General features: G+C 32.5%; 1 protein-coding gene across 1 annotated transcript in view; it reads right to left on the reverse strand.

Annotated features, from left to right (window-relative positions):
• Positions 1-27,344, reverse strand: part of LOC115884005 (inactive ubiquitin carboxyl-terminal hydrolase 53) — a 138,545-nt gene that overhangs the window by 104,086 nt on the left and 7,115 nt on the right. Inside the window, exon 2 of the mRNA XM_030902436.1 lies at positions 5,400-5,573. Within this exon, the coding sequence (XP_030758296.1) occupies positions 5,400-5,534 (135 nt within the window). The 5' untranslated portion in view covers positions 5,535-5,573. The remainder of the gene's footprint in view (positions 1-5,399; positions 5,574-27,344) is intronic.

A 27,344-nucleotide genomic window follows, 5' to 3' on the forward strand; every position in this document is an offset into this window, starting at 1 on the left:
GTGTCTCTAGATTTTTATTATTTGATAAAATCTAGGTGGCTGTGACATGTCTGACAGTAAAGGGAGATGGCCGATTCACCATCCACCGCCGCCGCCGGGCGCACTGCGCATGCGCGTAAATCAGGTAAGAACTGTTAAAATACGCTAATAAACAAGAATAAACAGGTTTGAACAGCTTTGAACCGCTTTTGAACTGCTTTAAACCGCTTTTTAGCTTAAAACAACAGACCTGTTCATTTTTTGTTGATACCCGTTTATTTCTGTTTTAAAGCGGTTCAAAGCTGTTCAAACCTGTTTATTCTTGTTTATTAGCGTATTTTAACCGTTCTTACCTGATTTACGAGCATGCGCAGTGCGCCCGGCGGCGGCGGTGGATGGTGAATCGGCCATCTCCCTCTACTTCTGACGTTACTTCAACATTGCTGTCTAACTAGTTCAACTGATTAACAAGTTATCATTTTGTGTCAGTTAAAAAAATTCTCGGACATTCTCAGGAAATAGAAACTTATCCTACATCAGAGAGAATTGATATGATTCTACTAGTTGATGAATGGCAATGTGCATTCACTAATTAATAGAATACTTAAATTCTCCTGATTTTATCTAGTCTGGGCTTTTTATATATATTATATGGGATATGTTAAAGACAGTGTTCGGAACTCGACCAACTATTGTCCAATAATATGAGAGAAATTATTGGAGCTGCTTTTCGAAATAGAACTCTACATATGACTTTTAACATGAAAAGATCTTTTGAAAAGAAAATCATTTTATGTAGTGAACAGGAAAGTAAGCATTTTGAGCATTTGATTTCCTCTAGCTAATTTTTGTCACATAATTATACGTTTATATCTAGATTTAATTCTGTAAGAATTAAAAAATGTTTTAAACGTGTATCTTTTTATTACCGTAGTAGAGTATTTTCTTTAGTCTACGTTCTTTATTTTTTGTTTTATTAACAAAATGTGTTTCCACAATCATCTAGATCTTAAAATCATAAAAATCAAAATATCTAGGAAAATCTTTGCCTGAAAAGATGGCAACCTTATTTAATATTTTGAAGATATATGAATTCTTAATTGAACACCCTTATAATATACCGGGTGTTCTAATTAAAATAAAGAAGTAACTTGCTTTTAAATGTGATCAACGTTGAACATTAATTTTGTCTTGTCCCTGTATAAGTTTTCGGGTCTAATTTTAATTTGGTTTGACATACAATTGTTATTGTAATTAAATATCAGGCTATACAGGGTAAATTAAAATTTAGGTAGCTGTTATTGAAATTTAAAATTTGTGCTTCATTTTCACACAATGTGAAATATGTCAAAATTCTTACATTTTAGGCATATGCTTCTTTAATAAAACACACTTTTATTTTTTTCCTAGAATCCGAAAATCAATTGATATATAGGGTGTTCCTTTACAAAAAACACAACTTTGATGTGTAACTTTTTTTGGGGGCACGCTGTATAAGTCTTTATATTTTTATAAAATGATTTCAATAAACCTTATAAACTACCGTTCTCCATGGAGCCTCCGCGTCGTATGAGAACCGCTACCCTGTATTGCTGTTTTCTAGATATGTTTAAAACAAGCTGAACTAGTACTACCCTGTATATACACAGACTTATTATTAAAAATAATTTTAACACACAAGTCCATCACTAATGACAGTAAATAGATACATAAAATATATTTCCTTGTTACTCACCATCAAGAATTTAATCTGTTTGATATTCATGAGCCCGCTGATGATGCTTCTTTCAGATGAAACGTACTCATCATCGTTTTCTTCAAACCCATCCATAATCTTTGTTTTGCTCCTTTTGTGCTTATTATTCTAAAGCTAGATTACACTTCTCTCGGTTTTAATTACGTCGAGCAACAGACGTAATAGAGGATGGAGGCGCATGCCATAGAAGGAAATAATTATTTTTTAATGGCGGTTTGAGATTTTTAGAGCCAATCTGTGACGTCTTAACGACTAGTTTCAAGTAGTAGGAATTATAATCCTGCAAATTCCCGCTGGACGTATTTATCAGGACCTTTGCACGATAGCACGAGCCTTGGACTCGTCTTGATTTGAATTTTAAATTGCTTGAAATAAAATTTTATTGATCAAACTTGTCCCAAATATTAGAGTTCGATCTATGAACTTTTCAGAAATATAATTTCGCTATTTTGTACATTCGAAGATTAGAAAAATCATACAGGGTGTTTCAAAAAACATGTGCCATCTCTCGAGGGGAGTTTCCTCACGTAAATATTAGATTTATTTTTTATATCGACGTAGGTACGATACTACTTACACTAAGTGAAAATTAAGCTTCATTGAGAACGTCGAAAATAAATTAGTGGTTTCAATTAGTGCAGAAGTTTGTTCCTTTAATTTCAATGTAAGATTTCAGAATGTCAAAATTAGTAGAAAAATTTAACAAACATTTGACTTTTCCACTACTAGTGATTTTATTTTTGAGAAAAATTTCTTCTTGGCCTCAATGGCAAAGCTAACCAAATAGGAATCTTCCTGATAAGCATTCCTTTGAAAAACTACTAGTCCTATTTCGCAGAGCTGGTAGTGTGGTTTATAAAAACTCTATTAGGCAGAAACCTGTCGATAAAAGTGAAGAAAATGAATTTGCAGTAATTGTTTTTTATAGAAAATCCACATATCTAGAAGTCATCGTAAAATAACTACCTACTTCTTCGTTTTTCTTGATAGAATAATAAATACATATTTAATAAATATTATTTAATAAACTATTATAGGTAAATTAAATAAAAGTAAACTGGTATAAATTTAAATAAAGTCCATAAACTAATTTCGATTTTGAACATTAGCACTAGAACTGGCATGACGACATTAGCCCTCTTGGTTGCCAATTTATTGAAAAATTGCTCTTCATTCAAAATCTGAGCTAGATAGGTATAGGAAACCCTAATATAGTTTGAAAGAGCATTTGAATCTGCTTCAACTTCATGTTCTCTGTGCCTAAATAATACATTAATATTCACATAACCGGTGTGATCAAAACAAGAAAAAGCTAGACTTATGAATCTATTGACAACTCAATTCAAGCCTGAACAGTCTCCGTTATTTTTATGATTATATTCGATTGCTAAATTGAGGAACGCATAATTTATTTAAATAATGAATGGGTTGGGCCAAATTATTAGTTTTAAATAAATTATTGTATCTAAATTTGAATAACAATATTGAAATATTCCACTTTAATATACTGTTCATTTTACAAGTATTTTTAGGCTCTTAGATCACTGTTATTTCTGTTTTTCTCTGTAATATAACCCTGTATAAGTTTAAACTTTAAATCTAAATTTATAACTCTTACTATGTGTCGTAAAATTACAAACAAATGTCAAGAAAGCCATTTTGAAATAGAATATAAATCATTCAAAGAGTATAATAATTTCAATACCTAGGTGCTAACAGAAAAATAAGGAACCTACATTTTTCACGCTGATTTCACCTTGAAGTACTTTGCTTTGTCTGTAGTAAAACGATAGTACTAGTAGTTTTAAATCCATTAAAAACGGTAGAAAATACAGAACAAATACAGTATAGTAAGTTTTTAAAATAAATACCAACTATTAAACAGGAATATCTTACAAAGATATTCTCTGTTACAAAATACTAAATTATTCTGTTTGAATTTGCGAAATACATAGAAATTTAGAAACATCTAACAGAATCCATTTCTCATAAGTTTTCTTCTTGTTTTTACAGTGGGTCCATATTATTTCCCATCACACCATAATATAATCACGGAATTAATTAAAACTGCCTTTTCTTTTCTCATCCATTGTTTCCATTTGTCGTGGATTGTTTCTTTATGATTAAACTTAAAAAATATAACTAACTTTCATTTATTATAAGAATAACAAGAAATGGTTTAAAGATCGCTGTTATATTGCTATGTAGATAAATGATTATGACCGCATCTGTCAAGCCATTAGATGATAGCCTTAAGGCACGATTAAGAAAAATCTTCCTAAAAAAATTCTGGGAAACATTAGCATTTTTTAAACATTTACGAGTTCGACTATTGATAAAATTCTTTTGAGTGCCTAATTTGAATAAGTAATAATGTTAATGTAGAATCTTATGTTTCGAGTTTTTGTGCAAAAAAACAACAATTTCAATAAATAATTTTGGAGAGGTTCATATTTAGGTTATATCTTCTTTTGTAGTAAAAACATCTTCCTTTTGTCTTTAAATACCTGTTGGTGTAATTAATTGTGAAAAATTAAAATTGTCAATATGGAAATTATAGATATCACTATAAAATTAAAATTAATTTAATTTATATTGTATGAGTATACTTTTAAAAAATAAAACAAAAATGGAATCGAAAAATTTAGATTACTTTGTCTAATATACAGGGTGGCGCCCCTCATACGCCGCGGAGGCTCCAAGGAGAACGACAGTTTGTATTGAAATGCAATTTTGTGAGCAAAATATGTAGGTTAATTCAGAGCAAATTTTAAAAATATAGCGAGCTCTACAGGGTGTCCCCAAAAAAAGTTACATATCAAAGTTGTGTTTTTTGTAATGGAACACCCTATATATTAATTGATTTTCGGATTCTGGGTTCTTTCTATAAGTTTTATAAGAGACTAACAATATATATATATACTATATATGACTAAAATGTAAGGTTTTTGATATATTTAACATTTTCTAGAAATAAAGAACAATTTTTAAATTACAATAAAAGCTACCTAAATTGGAATTTACCCGGTATAGCCTAATATATAGTTAAATTAACTATTGTACTTTAAATCAAATTAAAACTTGATACAAAAAGTTATACAGGGTGAGACAAAATTAATATTGAACATTGGTCACCTTTAAAAGCATGTTACTCTTTTATTTTAAATGGAACACCCAGTATATTATACCGATATTCAATGAAGTATTCATATCTCTTCAAAATACTATTAAGGTTGCCTACCCGTCAAACAAAGATTTTCCTAGATATTTTCATTTACATGATTTGATCTGAGTGGATCTTTATTACTTGATAAAATCTAGGGTGGTTGTGATATGTCTGACGTTACTTCAACATAGCTGTCTAATTAGTCCAACTTTAACAACTAGTTATCATTTTGTGCCAGTTAAAAAAAAAATCTCAGAAACTTGCCGAAAATGCAAACTTATTCTACATCAGAGAGAATTGATATGATTCTATTAGTTAGTGAATGCAGTGTGCATTCCAAACCAAACCAAACCAAACGTCGTGTTTCGAAAACTACAAAAATCCCATTATTTCCGAAGATATTTTTTTTTGGAATTTATATATCATTTTTACGACTGTCAACCAATCCTTTCTTTATAGCATTAAAACTATACAAACTATACATAGGTAAAATCATACCTGAACTGCACTGTTCAAAAAGCAGTTGTTTTGTCCTGGTCCATTAAGGAGGCCTTTCGTCGTTGTATAGGTCAAGGAGTCCCTCGAGGGTGTAGCTATCGAAATTAAGGGCAAAGAAACTCCCGGGGTCGCCATCTTGATCGATTTTTATCCACCCAACTCGTCCTACATTTTCTGAAACAAAAAATCATATTTATGATATAATTATGTCATAAATTATTACACACAACTTTGTTTCTATGAGTAGGACGTATATTTATGTACCTATTTCTCTCTAGCACAACATTAAGGTATACATCTATCTTTCTCTCTGTGAACTATACTGGGTGCGTCTCAAAAGTGGCTCACCCCTATAACTTTTTTATTTTTTCATATAAAAAAATGAGATTTGGTATGTCAGTATATAACATAAAATAGGATTGAATGAATTGTATTCAATTGTTTTTGGTCACTTCCTGTTTCACTGAAAATTACTACAACTTTTGATTTTTAAATGGCACCCTCGGTATATTTCTACTTTATTCGATAGAAAATGTCACTCTCAATAGAATGACATATCATATGTGAAGTTTTGGCATGTTCGCATATGGTTTATTTGAAATTGTAATATGCGGTTCATAACTACAACTTGACTCGAAATACCAAGTGTGTGGTACCAAATTATTCGCAAAAAATAGCTTTTTCCAAATATGCTAAAGCCACCCTCGTTCCATTTGAAAAAATTGAGATATGATTAAAAATACGACTTGGGCGTTCTTTAACAGGTCAGTACAAGACACCAAAATCATTAGACGATTAAAACTAGTTTTCTAAGGCTTCTTGATTAAAAATTAGTGTTTTAATACAGCCATAGAACACCAGATTGAAATTTAAAACACGATTTTTTTAAGCAAAAATGTCAAAAGTTGACATAGGATATGTCATTATATTCAAAGAGTCATTTTCTATTGAATAAAGTAAAAAATACCGAAGGTGCCATTTAAAAATAAAAACTTGTAGTCATTTCCGGTGAAACCGGAAATGATTAAAAAGAATTGAATTCGTCAATCAATCTTAATTTATGTCATATGGTATGTTAGTATAAAATCTCGTTTTTTATCTGAAAAAATAAAAAGTTATAGGGGTGAGACACTTTCGAGACGCACCCGGTATAGCAAAACCTCATCTAAAAGCAAGACGATATTAGACATGAATTTCATCTTTTTGATGCGTTGACAAATTTGACAAAATATGGAGCTTTTTGAATTTCTGATCAATATGCATACAGGGTCCGGCAATAGTGCGTTGGGCATCTGTAGCTCCTATAGTAAAAAACTTAGGATTAACTTATATGTGCCAACCTAAAGTAGGTATGTATTAGGATTTAAAAAGATTTTGTTTAAACGGAAAACCCTGTATATTATTACATTTTTGGCTTCATTTCTGATCACTTTACATAATCCTACGATATTATTAAATACGTTTTGATAGTTTCAGAAATATTAATATAAAAAATATTTTTTTCAGCCTTTTTTAAAAAATTATTAAAAAAAAATAGAAATGTCCTGAAACCAAAATTATCATATTACAGATGTTTATGATGGTATTTACTTACTTTGCTTTAACCACACAGGGTGTTCAAATAGGTTCAGGTTGCTTACATACCTTTACTGTAAAATATACAGGGTGTTCAAAATTCTACACCAAACTTTCTTCTAATATAAAATAGTTTGTCATCCTGTATATTATTTTATGCAGTGACGCCGTTTTTTTCAATCATACGGTAGCATGTACACAAAAGAAAAAAAATCAGTCAAGTCAACGTCAAAGATAGAAACGGCGACATAATTTAATCTGGCTGATATATTTTCAAGAAAAATGATGCGACTTTACTTTTTTACTTATCCATGATAGTTAATATTAGGTGTCCAAGATTTAACCATATATATGTATATAGAATTAATCTATTTTTAGAGAAATTAATGAATAACCTCTATGTAGGTATGGGCTTATTTTAATGCTAGATAACAACTAGATAACTAATTAGATCCAAATGTAGAGAATCAATGATATTTAAAAGGTCTGAGTGCCTTATATGATGGTAATGATTTGCCATCATGTTTCTTAATATGGTAAAATCGATGTCTGCGATTCAGACCTATAAGAAATTGACGCCTATCAACACTAGAAATATGTTTTCAATATGAAGCATGCATTTAAATAGAACAGTTTTGGTATAATTCCTCATTTCAAATAAAATTTCAGCTAATTTTGATTATACAACTCTATGTATATTTTTCCTATACAAAGAATGTGATTAATAAGTGATAATCATTTAAGTGATTATCGCTTGGTGGCCATGTTGTAATTGTCATTTTTTGAAATATTAATTCAGAAATCATTTCTGTCAGTTCCACAAAATATCCCGTCAATTAATAATCTACAACGTAAGAAGCTTAATTTTGACATACAGGTTAATTATAGGGTGTGGTGTAGAGGTTCGATAAGAAGGGATTTTTCGAAATTCGAGTTCCAAGGGGTTGAAACCACCCCTCAAATATTACAATATATTTTATTTAAAAAACGGTCAAATTTCCGAAAAAAACGCTTAAACACGTATATTTTATTTTGTTTTATTTTTACATATTTTAAGATTTTTTAAAAATGTATGCAGAGTGTTTTGAAAAATCTGGTCATTGATTAATCACGGTCCTGCTTAAAGCGCTTGACGTAAAAAGGTGATTTTTGAAAAACGAATTGACTTTAGGGTGTGGAGGTTCGATAAGAAGGGATTTTTCGAAACTCGCATTCTAAGGGGGCGAAACCACCCCTCAAATATTGAATATTTTTTATTTAAAAACCGGTGAGTTTTTCGGAAAAACTCTTAAACACGTATATTTTATTTTGTTGTTTTACATATTTCAAGATTTTTTAAAAAATTATACAGGGTGTTTTATAAAATATGACCATTGAGTAATCACGATTCTGCTTAAACTGCTTGACGTTGCAGCAGCTGATTTTTGGCAAACGGATTGACTGTGGGGTGTAGAGGTTCGATAAGGAGGGGTTTTTCGATTGTTTTTTCTCATGCTGACATGAATGTGAGAATATTTTATCCAGTTTGTATGATAATGGAAATTCTTGCCTTGCTTTATCATCACCATTGCAAATGATTAATTCCACGCGAACGAAGTCGCGGGTACACGCTAGTTATTATAAAAAAAATATTTAAGATTTTTAAAAAAATGTTTAAGAGTCACTCAATGCGATACTGGCAACCATAGAATAACTAACTGAAAGAAATGAAAACTCTTATGTTAAAGCCTGGAAACACGCGCTCGACGCGATCCAAGCGGGCTACTGGCAGAACTAAAAGTTCGCGCCATATTTTTAAATGGACCTTTACTGCCAGTTCATAAGTTTTTTACTTATATTTGGTAATTTCAATCTAGATTATGAACTTATTTGTAACAAAACATTTTACAAAATAAAAATAATGTATTTTGATACAAATAAATTAATAATCTAGGTTGAAATTATCCCTGAAATTAGAATAAAACACGAAAAATTTGTAACTTGATTATTTTATTATAACATTGTTAATAAAATTACATATAACACATTCAACACTATACAAGTATATATAAAAGTTATCAGAATTTATACAATCAGTTATAAGTAATTATAAAAAAGGTTATAAATTATAAATAAATAATTCATTATATAAAAGACATATAGTTACCGTGAATATAATTTGGTATAACTTTAATCTCAACTTTAATGACCTATTCAAATAGAAACATCTTACAATTCACATTATATAATACACAAAGCCAAGGGACAAAATTGTTATTAAATCTATTCTCGATGACTCGAAGCATTTTTTTTTCAAATAAAACAGGACATATAGGGCTTATAAATAATACAAGGGTATAGAAAATATATAAATAAGTAAATACAAATATATTTTCAACCTAATGATTAATGATTATACTCGTTTAAATAAATAAATGATCTTTTTAAAATTACTTGTTTGTCTTTGCAAATTTGTATATTTAATATTTATCTAAAAGCGTACACTTACATAAATTACTGCACAACCTTTAAAATTAAGCTTTTAATATGTTATACAAATTCTTGATTCGATATAAATACACTTAAATAAAACTTTAAAATTAATGATCTTCCAAATTTCTGAGACAGCCATTTTGTTGAAAGAATTTGTTTTGATTATGAGAAATTTCATAAAAATTATCACAGGGATTAATTAATCTTATATATTAAACTACTTGGCTTTTAAATTTCACAATCCTATCGTCCAAAATACTCTAAATTCGCAAAAATCCGTAAAATATTCCCATAAAAACAAATCACAATTCACTTCCACTTCACAGAAACTGACAGACATTGCCAAATATGGAATGACGTTTATTTTTCAATTTATTTTACTGGTCTAACTGATCCGGGTCACTTAGAAATTAAATTTTTATTAAATTATTTAATTATAGTTGTTTCTGGCGAAAGCAACTTCATATCAATGTTTATTCATAGGGTAACAAAGCACATCACTGTTAAATTATCAACATTTTATATAAATATTTATATTTTTCAACTACTCCAACTACTCCAATTACTCCACAGAGAATGAAACGAATTGTTAATTAAACTATACTCTGTGGATGACTTGATAAAATCATGATGAAATTAAAGTCCCTAGATGAATATCTAGGGACTTTAGATAAAATTTCTACGCAGCGCCATCTATCCCTCTACTGGCAGAAACTCCGCAGTGTTTCCAAAATTCAAATGGCAGTTTCATCCGCCTGCTGGCAACACTACTCCTCCTTCAGAGTCGTGCGTTTAAAAATCAAAAGTTGTAGCCACTTCCGATGAAGCAGGAAGTGACCAAAAACAATTGAATTCGTCAATCAATTCTAATTTATGTCATATACTATATGTCAACCAAACCAACATACCAAAATCTCGTTTTTTTATCTGAAAAAAATAAAAAAAGGTTGTAAGGGTAAGCCACTTTCGAGACGCACCCGGTATATAAAAGATAAAACAAACATTTTTAATTTATAGCTCTTCATTTCAAAGACAAATTTCAAGTATTTTTATAGAATATATGTTTCTAGAGAATAACAATTACTAAAAATGGTTACCTTCTCTATTTTTACGTACCTATTTCTCTAAAATTATAATAATTATAATTACTTTAAATTAGCAATAAAATTTGTAATTTTTGATAAAGTTTGTCGTTAAGAATTGGTTTAATTTAAAATCGAAAAGCTGCGATTCCTTTCGTTTAATGTTGTTGAACTTCCGTGTTATGATTTCGAATGCATTTTATATACAACAATGCTCCTTAAGATGCCTAAAATACCAGTAAATCTAATGTCCAAACTTCTATACAAGAACAAGCAAATGTAAACAAATATGAAACAGTTTGTTTGGTTATACATATTAAGACGGTGCATTATAAATATGAATACAGCTGCCAAAAGCCTTAGATTTTCATAAATATTTTGTCTGCCCGTTATTCAAGCAAGTTCTGGAGTAATTTTATTTCTTAACTAATGTAGGTATTCTTGTAAAAATGTGTGAAATAAATGATTATTAAAAAAAATTTGTCATTTTATTGACGTCTTGAAGTGATATTTTGCTACTGATACAATAGAAACATTCCGTTTTTATAAACTTCCATACTGTATAATATCCAAAGACAATATGCATCTATGTTTGATACCAATTAAACTCTTAGTTACGTAATCGAGGTCGCGATTTTTAGGACATGTTTGGCGCTGGGCTGACTAACTGGAGTTTAAATTTCCCGTTGGAGATTTAGGTGGCAGCTTTGCTGTAACATATATTACGTTGCCACATTGGTTTATTTATTTTCTGACATTGTTATTAGTTTTGACATTTTAGTGTTGTATTACGAGTTTCTGGTTTAAATGAATAATTATACTAGCAGACCTTGCAGTCGAACAGTGTTCTTTTTAGAACCTTTTTTAGTGCGAAGTGTACAAGATAGCTTAATAGCCGTAAAAAGCTTGGGCAACGCTGTGCCGGTCAAGCTTAATCACGTTACTAAAAGTTTATTTGGTATGAACTATATTATAAAAAATACCTAATCAATAAAATAATATAAAACTTATATTAGAAACTAGGCTGTACCAGCGACTTCGTTCGCGTCGAATTAATCATTTGTAATGGTGATGATAAAGCAAAGCAAGAATGTCCACTAACATGCAAACTGGGTAACATTTTCTCACATTTATGTTAGCATGAGGAAAAACAATATGGCGATATTATTATATAACTTGGTAATGTTGAGGGGTAGTTTCATATTCGTTGGAATTTGACTTACGAAAAATCCGTTTGTCAAAAATAAGCTTTTTACGTCAAACAGTTTAAGCAGAATCGTAGTTAAGAAATTACCCAACTTTTTGGAACACCCTGTATGATTTTTTAAACAATTTCAAAATATGTAAAAAAACCCAAATAAATCATGCTTGTCCAAGCGTTTTCCCGAAAGACTAACCGTTTTTTAAATAACAAATATTGTAATATTTGAGAGGCGTTTTCACCCTCTTGGGATTTGAGATTCGAGAAACCCCTCCTTATAGAACCTCTACACTCCACAGTCAATCCCTTTGCCAAAAATCAGCTTTAAACGTCAAGCAGTTTAAGCAGAATCGTGATTACTCAATGGTCATATTTTATGAAACACCCTGTATAAATTTATAAAAAATCTTAAAATATGTAAAACAACAAAATAAAATATACGTGTTTAAGAGTTTTTCCGAAAAACTCACCGGTTTTTAAATAAAAAAGATTTTAATATTTGAGGGATAGTTTCACCCCCTTAGAATTCGAGTTTCGAAAAATTTCTTCTTATCGAACCTCTACGCCCTAAAGTCAATCTGTTTTCCAAAAATCAGCTTTTTACGTCAAGCGCTTTAAGCAGGATCGTGATTAATCAATGACCAGATTTTTCGAAACACACTGTATACATTTTTAAAAAGTCTTAAAATATGTAAAAAACAAAATAAAATATACGTGTTTAAGCGTTTTTCTTTCGGAAACTTGACCGTTTTTTAAATAAAAAATATTGTAATATTTGAGGGGTGGTTTCACCCTCTTAGAACTGGAATTTCGAAAAATCCCTTCTTATCGAACCTCTACACCCTAGAATCAACCTGTATGCCAAAATTGAGCTTGTTACGTTGAGTGGTTTGAGCAGGATCGTGATTAATCAGCATGTCAGTCACTTAAGGATTTTATATATCAGTATAGATATTTATTAAGTTTTTTTTTCGGTATTTGTACGTGGTCGTGTTATTTTTTTAAACAAGAATAGTTTCTTGGTTTGTATGTCACCTCGATATATTTTCAAGTAAATTTTTATTCAAATATAAAATAAAACCAGCTATTTTAAATAAAATGGTCGTCCTGAAGTACATGCAAAAGATTTTGGTATTCAAGAAAACAAGTAGATGCTTTATCTTGAATCTTAATGTCTTGAGTGTACTGATTTGTATGCTACTGAAAGCGAATAACATAATAAAATGATAGAAATATACTTGGAGGAATATACTAAACATTGAATTTTTTAACGGTTGACTGTTTTTGTGTCATAAATATGAAGAATTTAATTATACATTTAAGTGAACAACTTTGAGTGGCAAGTTCTGCTGTTCAAAATATTATCTATACTAATACAGGGTGGCCCATCGAAAACGTTCCGCAAGGCATAACGGCCAGGGTAATTTTTTTTTCAGAAAATTCAAAAACACGTCAATTTTGTTTGCGAGGGGGACAACTTTTGCCCCAAAAATTATTGAAAAATCTTCAACCCTCTAAGCGGGGGTGTCATCCCCCGATTTTTTCAAATGGGAAGGGTGGTCAAGTGGTACCGCAGTGAAAAGGGATTTCTATTCTCTATACTTTCCTGCTTCGTTTTTGAAGATCGGTCGAGTCGTTGGGAAAATATGAAAGATTGAAATTTGAAAAGTTTATTTAAACATTTATCAGAGTAAATGATAAGGATAAATTCCTTCGACCAATTTGCTGTTTTTTCTTATTATTTCTAGATGTTTGCAATCGAGTTGCGCAGATATTCAATGAACGCCATCCTGACAAACACCTTTATGGCAAAATTGTTCGCCAGTTAGTAGCAAAATTTCGCGAAACTGGTTCCGTTATGAATAAAAAGAGGCAGAGGGAAATCCTGTAGTAAATGAAGCTATGGAGGTATTCGTATTGGGCCAAGTTGCCATGGACAGTATTCTGAGTACAAGAAAATTAGCCAATAAGACCGGCGGGAATCGTACCGTAAGTTTCCAAACGATATTAAAAAAACACAAGTTCCACCCGTACAAAATTCAGTTGGTACAAGAACTCAACGAAGACGAATTTGATCGTTGCTTGCAATTTTGTGAAGCTATGAGTGAACGAGTGGCGAATGATAATAATTTTCTATTTAATGTATGTTTTTCGGATGAGTGTACTTTCTTTTTGAACGGTATAGTTAATCGGCATAACTGTCGGTACTGGACTGAGGACAACCCCAGGGTTTTTCACGAGGTGCACACACAAAACCCTCAGAAATTGATGTGTGGGCTGGTATTTTTGGAAATTTTATTGGGGGTCAGTTTAACGATATTGAGAAGAATTTGTTGATCGTTGTGGCAAGTGAAAAAATGCGTAACCGTCTAGAAATAATAAGAAAAAACAGCAAATTGGTCGAATTTATCCTTAATTATCATTTACTCTGATAAATGCTTAAATAAACTTTTCGAATTTCAATCCTATATATTTTCTCAATGACTCGACCGATTTTCAAAAACGAAGCGGGGAAATATAGAGAATAGAAAGCTCGTTTCATTGCGGCGCCACTTGACCCCCATTTCCATTTGAAAAAAAGTAGGGGAATGACACCCCCGCTTAGAGGGTTGAATATTTTGCAATAATTTTTGGGGCAAAAGTTGTCCCCCTCACAAACAAAATTGACGTGTTTTTGGATTTTTTGAAAAAATAAATACCCTGGCAGTTATGCCTTGCGGAACGTTTTCGATGGGCCACCCTGTATATAAAACCCTTAAGTGACTGACATACTGATTAATCACGGTCCTGCTCAAACCATTCAACGTAAGAAGCTCAATTTTGGCATACAGGTTGATTCTAGGGTGTAGAGGTTCGATAAGAAGGGATTTTTCGAAATTCCAGTTCCAAGAGGGTGAAACCACCCCTCAAATATTATAATATATTTTTTTTTAAAAACCGGTGAGTTTTTCGGAAAAACTCTTAAACAGGTATATTTTATTTTGTTGTTTTACATATTTTAAGATTTTTATAAATTTATACAGGGTATTTCATAAAATATGACCATTGAGTAATCACGATTCTGCTTAAACTGCTTGACGTTTAAAGCTGATTTTTGGCAAACGGATTGACTGTGGGGTGTAGAGGTTCGATAAGGAGGGGTTTCTCGAATCTCAAATTCCAAGAGGGTGAAAACGCCCCTCATATATTACAATATTTGTTATTTAAAAAACGGTTAGTCTTTCGGGAAAACGCTTGGACAAGCATAATTTATTTGGTTTTTTACATATTTTGATTTTTTTTAAAAAATCATACAAGGTGTTCCAAAAAGTTGGGTAATTTCTTAACCAGGATTCTGCTTAAACTGTTTGACGTAAAAAGCTTATTTTTGGCAAACTGATTTTTCCAAAGTCAAATTCCAACGAGATGAAACTACCCCTCAAATATTACCAAGTTATATAATAATATCGCCATATTGTTTTTTCTCATGCTGACATAAATGTGAGAAAATTTTATCAAGTTTGTATGTTAATGGAAATTCTTGCTTTGCTTTGTTATCATCGCCATTACAAATGATTAATTTGACGCGAATGAAGTCGCTGGTACACGCTAGTATTCTAATAAAGATGCGATTTTTACGGCTATTAAGCTATTTTGTACACTTCGCACTAAAAGAGGTCATAAAAAGACCAATGTTTGACTGCAAGGTCTGCTATTAAACATTTTTAAGCTTAAAGTAAATCACAACACTATTTATTTAAACCAAAAACTCGTAATACAAAACTAAAGTATCAAAACCAATGACAATCTCAGGAAATAAATAAATAACTGTGGCAACTTGAGATTTTTTACAGAAGAGCTACCACCTGAATCCCCAGCGGAAGATTTAAATTCCAGTTGGTCAGTTCGGCGCCGAATATGTTCATGGTTGGCAACAATGAATTTAAAAATCGCGCCCTCAATTACGTAATTAAAAGTTTAATTGGTATGAAATATAGATCATTTTTATATTTAAAATTAAAATGGTATTATTATATGGTTTAAAATTTACAAAATAAAATATTTGGGAAATTGAACAGGTAAGCACCCTCCCCCCAATACAGGGGTACCTCCTAAATCGCAACTTCTTCTTGCGATGCCTTGCCTGTCTTCAGGCGTTTGCGATCTTCTGACTATTTCGTTGAGGAACCGGTCCAGTTTCGTATATTTCTCAGCCATGACAGTTTCTTTCGACCGAGGAATATACTATTTGGTGCCGCGCATTATGTGTCCGAAATAGCTAATCTTTCTGGCCTTGATAGTGGTTAAGAGTTCCCGATCTTTATTTAGCTGCCCAAAAACTTCTTCGTTACTTGTATGTTCGGTCCAAAAAATCTTAAGGATTCTCCGGTAGCACCACATTTCAAAGGCTTCTATTTTATTTATGTTCTCGACTTTTAGCGTCCATGTCTCGCATCCGAAAAGATGAGTGGACAATATGTAACAATGTAGTGTTCGTAATCGGGTTTGCAGTGGCAGGTTTCTATTAGTGAGCGTGGTATTCCATTTCTTGAATGTTCTACGTGCCATTTCAATACTTGTCTTTAATTCTTCGTCACATGTATTTTCAGTATTTAGCCAGGTTCCTAAATATCTGACCAGATTGAACGTACGGGGTATAGAGAACAACAATACCACCGACGCCCTCCGGGAAGCCATCAAAGAATCACTTCCACCGATAGCTTCAATCTCAATCTTGGAAGCTGAACAAGGCTGGACACAATTAAGGGATACGATTCATAAAACCAGCGAAGCAGTACTGGGAAAGTCGAACAAAAAGATACAACCAGACTGGTTTAACGAAAATCAACCGCATATACAGGCTTTGTTGGAACAAAAGCATAGAGTACATCAAGCAGTCACTGCAAATCCGCATAATCCAAGACTGGTAGACAACTTTAAAGCAGCCAACAACACGCCTCGAAGAGAACTGCGCCAAGTAAAGGATAACTGGTGGTCACAAAAAGCGAATCAGATTCAAGAGTACGCCACACATCACGATTATCGTAAATTCTTCGAGGCTGTAAAAGAAGTATACGGTCCAACTAAGAAGGTAAGCTGCCCAATCATGGCACAAAATGGCAAACTTCTAAAAGAGGAAGAATAAATCAGAAATCGCTGGAAAGAACATTACAGCCATATCCTTAACCAAGAAAACAACCCCAATATAGAAGCACTAAACACAATACCTCAATATAACAGCCTCGATGTATTAGACATCCCAATAATAGAACAGGAAATAAAGACCTCCATAAAACAGCTTAAAAACAACAAATCAGCTGACTGTGACGCGATTCCGGCGGAAATCTATAAGTGTGCAAGTAAAAAACTTATTGGTCATCTTAAGGCTCTCTTCGATGTCGTATGGGAAAGCGGAGAGGTACCTCAGGACTTTCGAAACGCGAATATAGTGAATATATTTAAGAACAAAGGAAGTGCATCAGACTGCGGAAATTACCGGGGAATTTCACTATTGGCTATCGGCGGAAAAATTCTTGCAAAAATAATGTCAAACCGCCTGCACCCATATATAGAAAAAATCCTTCCAGTATCGCAAACGGGTTTTCGTACCAACGTTAGGCAGGGATGTGTCTTAGCGCCTCTCCTATTCAACATATTCATGGCAGCGCTCTCCATTATAGTGGACAGCAAACTGCAGGAGAGAGGATTGGGCATTAGATATAGATACGACGGCGCGCAGCGGTCTGTTCAACATAAAAAGACTCAAGGCAAAAACACGTACAAAATTCATCACAGACTTCAATACGCTGACGATTGCGCTGGACATACGAGGCTTTGGGCCTTAAGCTAAACATCGACAAAACTAAAATCATGTGCACTCCCCCGGAAAATCATAACAATGCTATAAAAATCGGAGAAGAACTATTGGAATATGTGGCAGAATTCAATTATCCTGGCAGTTTGATTTCGGAAAAAGCCAATGTTGACTCTGAAATTCAGCACAGGATTAGTAGCGCCTCAAGAGCATTCTGGAAATTAAAAAACAGGGTTTTCTACAATCATGACTTTGTATAAAAACAAAACTTGCAGTGTACCGAGCAATTATCATCTCCACTAATCCCCAAAGCTAACTGCGAGAGTATTGAAGTCATGGTTACAAAATCCCGCTTAAGATGGGCTGGTCACGTATGCAGAATGCAAGAAAACCGCATACCAAAATCTCTGCTTTATGGTGAGCTTGTAGACGGTAAGAGGAGGCCGGGTGGACAACTGAAAAGATACAAGGACATTCTCCACTAAAACTTAAAGGGGCTTAACATGCAGAATGAGTGGGAAAAAGCAGCTCACAATAGAACTCAATGGAGAAGAGTTGTAAACTCAGTTAACAGCGACTACCAAAAAGTAAAGAGGCAACAAAGCAATGAGATTTTTGAATGTCCGGAGTGCGGTAGGCAGATAACATCACGTATCGGGCTTGTCAGTCACAGAAAAGCTCATGAAAGAAATCGCCTTGCGTGACCATCTTCTTTATGTGTGTCGAATACTCGTCAGCGAGTAACGGCTGTATGTATGTATGTAAATATCTAAAATGTGGTATTTGTTCAATATTGTGTCCGCTGATTTTTATCGGGATTGGATTAATTTGTATTTTACCCACAAACATCCATTTTGTCTTCTTGATATTTATATTAATACCCCATTTGCAACTAGCTTCATGTACCCTGTCTTTGCAAGTCTTCCCTGCTTTCTGCGACAATGGCGGTGTCGTCTGCGTACCTTACGTTATTTATGACCTCGCGTTCAATTTTAACGCCTTCTATTCAGCCGGATAAAGCCACGTTAAAAATGTTCTCTGAATACAAGTTGAATAATAACGGTGACAAAACACACCTCTGTCTTACTCCTAGTTTTATTGGGGTGTCATTTGTAGTTCCTTCATCGACCTTAACAGCAGCAGTTTGATTGTAGTAGATATAGGTTTACTAAAAGGTGCATATCATAGTCCAATCGGAACGCCTCTGTATTATTTGTTGAGGTAAAATACTATTTAAACAAGGAAGACATTAAAAATCCAATATAAAACATTTCATGGCCTTAAAATTATCCTAATGCAAGATTTCTTTTTAATTTGTCTTTTCTAAAATTACGTGAGTAATCGATAATTATAGGAAATAATCGATCAAACAGTAAATTCGACGATTTTTCGTCGCTTAATGTCGAAATTTCGGCCTCTTCACGTCCCAAAATCGGGAGGCTTTCGTAAAAGCGCTCCCCACACGGCGCAGCCCACGCACTATAGCGTGTACGACTGAAAATGGCGTAGAAAAACAGTTTTTTATTACAAAAGTAAATAGGAGATTGTTGAACTTGAAGCGACGAAGACGTGAGATTCAGAGATGATTCCCACATACAGAAAATGATACTTTCGCCATTATCGGTAAAATGTGAAATGGATAGAACCGTGGAAGCTGGTTTATAGATGCGGCAGTATCAAATGAACTCTCTGTATATTATATATCATAATAATACCTATTTATTTCCAAATTGTGTTAAAATTAACAAATAAAGTGAACAGAAAGGTTTGGCAAAAAATCAGGGTTAGCATGATTTAAATCGTAGTTTAAATCAAGTGATTTAAATAAAAAAATAACTTTTTTAACTTTATAATTAAATGGGAAAACAACTATAAAAGTTATAAAAATGTGTGTCTGGAGTCGAAATGTACTATGCCTGTAAAATATTTTAGATAATGAAAGATAACGCAAAAATTACTATTTTAGGAGTTGCGTGGGTATAAATTCAATATAGTCGTTTTGTACCGGGTGGCCAACTAAGAATGGACGCCGGCTGTATCTCAGAAACTACTTATCGTATAACTTTGGGAAAAAAATCTAATAAGTAAATCGACGAAGAGAAATCGTTGGAAATTATTTTCAAGTTCGAAAAATGTCCGCTAGGGGGCGTTTCTCTGATAGCCAATCAGAAAACAGTTTTTTTTTCTCAAAAATATGCAGGTGAACAGGTATTTTAAATATTACTGTCGTAATCATCGAGAAATTTGTAATTTTTTTGATATAGAGTATTTTGATCTATCTCATAAAATAAAGTGGTGGGGGAAGGTTAAACTAGCTTTTATTAAAATAAGGATCACTCTGGTTTGGGTTAGCCGATTTAAACAATCTAGGGCTCTTTTAAAAGAGCTCTTCTTCCTTAATGATCTCCAGTATAAATTTTGTTTCCAGAATTTTTTTCGTGGTAGCTAAAGGGCGCTTTTTGACATCATAACAAATATTGCGCTTTTGCATAAAACAATTAAATAGGAGGCTATATTTCTCTTTTCACGGTTAAATAGAGCACAAAATTTACAAAATATTAGCGCAAACCGCAACTTTCTATCTTCTCTCTCACGGGAGATATTTAGAAAATAAATCATATCAGGCTGTCGCCTAGGATTATAAGGTCTAAAAATTATAGTAGTAGGCTAGGAAACAAAAAGAGGTAAATTGGTTACCTGCGTCAAAATATCAAAACATATATTTTAACTTTATTTTAATACTATTTAATTATTACTTATCCATTTTCGTTCTTCATTTTCACACACAAATTAAAACCCAGGCATATTGAATCCGATGACCTATCTGGCCATGGAAATATGCCGCTCCAGCGTCTCTATCTACTAAAGTAAGTGGTATCCAAGAAGCCCCACTATCCTAGAAGCCCCCCCTAGTTTTCGGTTATACGAAATTCGGCCGTTCTGCAATATGGCATCACAAAGTTCCTAGAAATTTTAATAAATTTATTAATTGTCCGACTTTCGGACATTTTAATCTGAGAACTACCTACATATAATCAGAGGATCATTAAGGAAGAAAAGCTCTTTTAAACGAGCCCTAGTTTGTTTAAATCGGCTAACCTAAACCAGAGTTATCCTTATATTAATAAAAGCAACTTTAACCTTCCCCCACCACTTTATTTTATGAGATAAAGCAAAATACTCTATATCAAAAAAATTAGAAATTTCTCGATGATTACAATAGTAATATTTAAAATACCTGTTCACCTGCATATTTTTGAGAAAAACACTGTTTTCTGATTGGTTATCAGAGAAACGCCCCCTAGCGGACATTTTTCGAATTTGAAAATAATTTCCAGCGATTCCTCTTGGTCGATTTACTTATTAGAATTTTTTTCCCAAAGCTTTACGATAAGTAGTTTCTGAGATACAGCCGGCGTCCATTCTTAGTTGGCCACCCGGTACAGTGACGTTTGTCTATTTATACTATTTGTTTGAGACGGTAAAGATTTTAATGACATGCTGTATATAAGTGAATGTTAAATATAGACAAAAAAAATATACTTCTAGATGAAGTAAAGTATTAATTTTTTTGTGTATTACGTATTACACATGTAATTAACTGACTAACGTAAAACACATAGCCCAAAGTATTTTAAAATATTTCTTAGATGCTCCTAACGGTAGCCTCTCTACTCTCTCGTAATTTTTGGCTCTGTAATAAAAAATGATTTAAATTATAATCGACCGACGTTCCAGTCGATCTAGTTTCGAGCCGAAATTAATTGGTTTATGTCAGAAAAAGGATCGAGCTTCGAGATCATTTACATTTTACATTCCGGTTTCCGACACTCCATAAAAATAGTTCGGATTTCGTTTATAGGGAGATGAGATAATAATGATGATGTGCATGGCACACACAGACATGATTTTATTTTATTTTATATATGTGTTTTTTAGTCTTTCCAAGTTTATTAGACTTCCATTTTTAAACAGGCAGAAAAAGGGGTACCAACCAACGAAGTTTAACACCTTTTCAAGGACAAATATAGACGATTTTCTTCAAAAAACTCCGCAGGACTTTCTTACTATCGAGTTAAAATATAATTTTAACCTTTTAACTCTTTTTGGTATGCCCATTTTAGAATCGTATCTAATGTTGTTTTAGGCGGCGCTGGTAATAATCGGTGTATCTGGTATCCATACATCTTGGGCTAGATAAAACTACTTCTTATGAACGAATTTAGGAAATAATATATAAGTTTTGATGCCTAACTTTTCGTTCTTTTTAAGAAATATTTATTCAATGATACCAATTATATCTTTTTAGAACGAAAATTAGGAAGGCAAAACTTTGTATTTTCCAAAAGTATCTCGATCGTAAGTTCAAGAGAAGTAGCCTTAAAATTGTTCCATTTTTGTTTTGTATTAAATGTACCATTTTTCTTCCATAAAATGGATTAAGTGGTTAAAAAATGAAATTGTTATAGTTCTTTATATCATGGAACGCAATAGCGCAAATAACACAATAATAATAATTATTTACACTGCAGAAACCAGAAGTAAGAAAACACTGTAAAAGAACAGAATTTGTATCAAAATGTATTAAAAATATAAGTACCTAGTATAACAACATACTAAAATGGTAAACACTGGTATATCGCCACGATTTGGTGGACCTAGTTTAGTCATTTTTTTCTTCTCTTTTCCTTCCAAGCAGTTGGTTTATTAGCATACTCATTCATCGAGCACTCTGTTGGACTTTGTTGTATTTTATTTCCAGTATAACACAATCTCACCCTTAAATTTTATATGAAACTGATTATTGAATATTAAACATATCTGTATATTGATCCATCAATAACTTACCGAATACCAGTGTAAGAAGTTCTTTGAAGTGTTTAAATATTTCTTTCTCTGGTCCATTTAGATTTGTATTATTTCCAATTTAAAAAAAATTATATTGCAGAGCTAACTCAGCTAACCTCTTTATCATTATACAAGAATATTTGGAGTTTTCATTCATTGGAGTCAACATTTGGTAAATTGGATATCGAGTAAGGGAAGAGTCGCTGCTATAATATTAATAATACTCTTATGAAGGTGTAACAAGGTAATTAAAAACTTGTATTTACCTTAAAATCTCTTTTAAACTACACACAAACAGAACATTTATATACAGCTTCCGAATGATAAAACAATAATGGCTGCTAACACATACCACTCCTAGAAACATGCGCACACCTTAATTTCATGCTAGAATGTAGACACAACAGTACACTATTACAAAGTGTCTATATAGATATTAATATTATGTGTATACGTCACATTTTTACAAGGTGTGTACTATAGGCACAACTATGATACGAAGTATCACACATACATATGCCTTATACATTGTATGTCTCATATACCGACGTCAGATTTCATCATTTTAATAATTATTTGTTACGTTACAAAAAACTCTTTAGAATCTTGAATGCATACGGTATACAACTAGTAAACACTGTATCACACAATTCTATCAATATAAACCTGCGTGTATCTCATATGTATATGTTAGAACTAGATGAACACTTAGGTTCACTTTAACATGTGTTGTTTCTCATGTGTCTCCCTTGTAGAAACGTAATTTCATTTGGACGTGCTATATGGGTGATACCAGTTGGGTCAAAGTTCTTAAAAATGATCTTCAGTTACGGGACAATATGCCGCTTTGGAAAAGCAACAAACCAACCGTTTGGTCACAACTCAATTTCCTGTTCCCGAAGAAAATTGCGCCCACGGGAGGGAAGTAAACTTTCCACCAGTGGATGGGAAGTAAAAGTTAGAAAACTAACATTTCCCAACCTTCAAAAAGTCGGAAATGTCAACATTAGGTACCTATATGGTTGTAAATAAACATTATTTTAATCGGATTTCCAAATAATTAGGACTTATTTCCAATTAAAGTTCTATCTTCACGGCGAAATCTTCGTAATTCTGCCTGATACCGATAACATTAACAATTCTAATGGGCGTGTCATTTTTCCACATCGGCATATTCCACAAAAAACGCTCGTTTCAGATCACAAGGATGTTTTTTAAACGCCACAAAAGTATTATTTTTTGTCATTTTAACACCTAGGCATATAAGTAAAGCATTTTTACGCCTAAGCACAAAAGTACAAAAATATATTATTAAACTGATATTAAGTGTCAAATTCAATGAGTGTACATATTATTGCTCGATATACGAGTATAATTACTTACAAGGTATTACCTGTTATATTATTTGTAACGTTTGAAAAAAAAATAGTATGTTCTATTCGGAGTAAAAACATACTTTTTGTGCCTTCCTGTAACGTCGGACTGGTTTTACGCTAGTCCGTCAAACCTCGCCAGCCTCGTCAAAAAAATGTAATTTTTACTCCTAATAAAACAATACACTATTGTTCTGAAATAGTCTTAAGTCGAGAATGAAATTAGTATTATCTAATGTCGAAATGTAAAGTACTTACTGCAAATCGAAATGTCGGTAGAAGTTTAGAAAGAACTAGAAGATAAATTGGAGAAGACAGATGATATATTGATCAACATACCGCTGTTTCAAAAAAGACGTAAAACAGAATATTTTCTGGCAACGATTACAGCTTCTCGGGAATGAAAATATAGTGTAACATCAGAAGAATCTAGTTCTGCGATATAGTTTGCGAATGAAATGTATTCAAACAGCGGATTTTTGTCACTTTTACAGTGTGGGTCAAATTCGACGCTTTTAAATGGAAACACCCTTTTCTATAGGAGATAGACGAAAACTAATATCGGTGTCTGGAGCTCAATTTTCATCAAAAATATGATGGTGAAACCCGCACATCAATATCTGCTACCGTTTCGGAGTTACGGAGTGTTTTTCAAAAATGTGCATTTTTAACAAATAGCTGTAACTTTTTTGCTATGGAAAATTTTGTATTTCTATGAAAACATTTCCAAAGCACCTTCTTACGTAGAATTTAATGGTTTCAGTATAATTTTTTTAAAATTAATAATTTAAGAATTATCAACAAAAAATTTGATTTTTTATATGGGACACCCTGTATATTTTTAATTTATTGAAAAGAATTTAAAATTACCTTTCCATAAATATAACACACTTGATATTTTGCCCGATTCCTCTTCGAGATAAAGAGTATATAAAAATTCGCCCGCTTTAAATAAGTAGGCTTTGAAGGGCACCGGCTGTAATGCAAAAAAATTCTAGCTGTGAGCATCAATTAAAACGAAAATAATATTTGCTATGAGAGATGCAGAATTTTATAACAATTTAAAATATATTTAACCAACATCAATACATTTAAACTATATCTAATAACAATAAAAATAAATAGCAAACCAAGACATTTTTTCAAGAGATTTTGCTACAGGTGTTCGACAGATCAACCGCCTTCTGTTATGGACAGACGGGGCAGTTTTTGAACATTTCTCACGGAATTCATTAACCCAGTGGAGGTGAAAGATACCCTCTCATAACTGCTAAGTATTTCTAATTCTTGTCTAAATTATACCGAAGAATAAGGAACATTTATTCTTCCGCAAATATATCCATATGATTAGATCCATGGGCACTAAGTCAGGCGGCCTCGACGGCCAACGGCTGGGATCTTGGTTAGCTATTCGATTATTCTTGAAATTGGCTGCAAAAATTTGCTGATAACTTCAGCGTTCAGAGGCGGTGCGTCGTCTTGCTGGAACAATATGTTTTCGAGTTCCATTAAGGGCATATCATCAATAAGGGGTCCAAAGCCTGCTAGTTAAAAGTGGCGTATTTTTAAAAATTCTGTATTTCGAAGGGGATTATAACAAAATATCAAGCGTGCTATATTTTTGGAAAAGTAATTTTAAATTCTTTTCAGTTAATTAAAAATATAGAGGGTGTCCCAAATAAAAAATCAATTTTTCTGTTGATAACTCTTAAATTATTAATTTAAAAAAAATTATACTTAAACCATTAAATTCTACGTAAAAAGGTGCTTTGGAAATGTTTTCATAAAAATCCAAAATTTTCCATAGCAAAAAAGTTACAGCGATTTGTTAAAAATGCACATTTTTGAAAAACACCCCGTAACTCCGAAACGGTAGCAGATATTGATGTGCGGTTTTCACCATCACATTTTTGATGAAAATTGAGCTCCAGACACCGATATTAGTTTTCGTCTATCTCCTATAGAAAAGGATGTTTCCATTTAAAAGCGTCGAATTTGACCCACACTGTACATAAATTTCAAAATAAATCCATGCCGTTTAAAGGTCTAATGGATTCACACGAAACTACTTCAAACATCGGTTCAGTATTTTAATCCGTGAATAGATATGAAGTAAGTATATGTGTTATACAAATATTAGGACATTGTAGGGTTCGTCAAGACGGAACTTTTTTCTAATTTAATCATTACTGTATTTCTTCTAGTCCACGAGATGCCCTTAGCATATTTTATTATATGGCACACCGTGTATATGGCATATTTTGTCTTTATCTTTTGTATGATTTATAACACAAAAATACATCATCTAGCCTAAAACGACACCGAAAAAAATCATATCCATATTAGTCAGTTTTTCCACCAATAAGCCCAAACCCATAGCAAGTATACCTACTATTTAAGGTCTGAAAAAGTCACTGCCGACCGAGAAACGGAGATGCTTATTTATTCGAAACGTCCAGTATATGGTCGTGTAAGTTCTCCTTCACGGGACTTAAAGAGAATTCAAAATGACGCTGTTGTACAGGTGAACGCAGGTGCACGTTTTTTTTTGTCCTTTTTCTATTCGAACGCTTGAAAGAGCTCAAGTCCCTTATTTCAACAGAAGAAAGGGTTCGTCGAAATATAAAGGGTCTGAAGACAGGGTATTTTGAAGATTTAACCATCAAAATTTATAATTTTAGTATTTGCTTTTGGAATTATTAAACATTACGTATCATTAATGTTGATGTATTAATTTACAAATTGATTTGTTTTGACCATATACCGGGTCGAGCGGGACATAGGAAATCCCATGTAAATTTTAACGGGGTCAATTATTGGCTTCCCTAATTATTTTAGAGAATAATTCTATTTAGGTTTATTGAAGAGCACTAAAACCCACATTCAAAAGAATAACTTTAGATATTTTTGATTAGCCCGTTTACGAGTTATCGCCGATTTCTTTTTAAATATTTCTCCTTTCTTATGGCCCTGTATTTACTTATAAGCACCAGTCAAGGTAAAAGATAACTGTCAAATGAAGTTGTCATTTCAGAAATTTATCTATTTAGTGCTTTATTATTATTATTAAAAACTCATACCTACATCAAAAATATTAGCCATGAATTACACTACCGAAAAAAAGTATTGATGATTAAATGGTATTATCAAGGAAATAGTTATCAAAAGGTGTCGAACATGTTTGCTGGATAGACCGATACCGAAAAATCTACCCCGTATCTAAAGTCAGTAGTGAAAATATCAACAGGCGGTTTACGCCATTAAACGTGTCTCAGAAATCGAGCCCATGGCATCTATAAGTCCGGTTTTGCTCTATCTAGTTAGGGAAATAGGTTTTCTTTGTTAAAACGAGACCAATTTCGACCACCCCTGGTATATCTGACCCCTATTATATTGGGAAACAATTGAACGGGTGGCTACAATAACCAGCTTAGCTCCATTTTAATAAATTTGTAGAAAATGGAAAATAGCTGCTTGGTTCTGTATTTCGCAAACCACTACAAACCCAGAGTAAGGCAGCTACAACTAACGTCGCTATTTATGTACTGTTATATTTGGGAGAACCAGATTGTTGCAGAAAACAATCGGCCAACTTTTTAA

The sequence above is a fragment of the Sitophilus oryzae genome, unplaced genomic scaffold (assembly GCF_002938485.1).
Source record: "Sitophilus oryzae breed Bouriz unplaced genomic scaffold, Soryzae_2.0 scaffold_2008_pilon_pilon, whole genome shotgun sequence".
NCBI lineage: Eukaryota > Metazoa > Arthropoda > Insecta > Coleoptera > Curculionidae > Sitophilus > Sitophilus oryzae.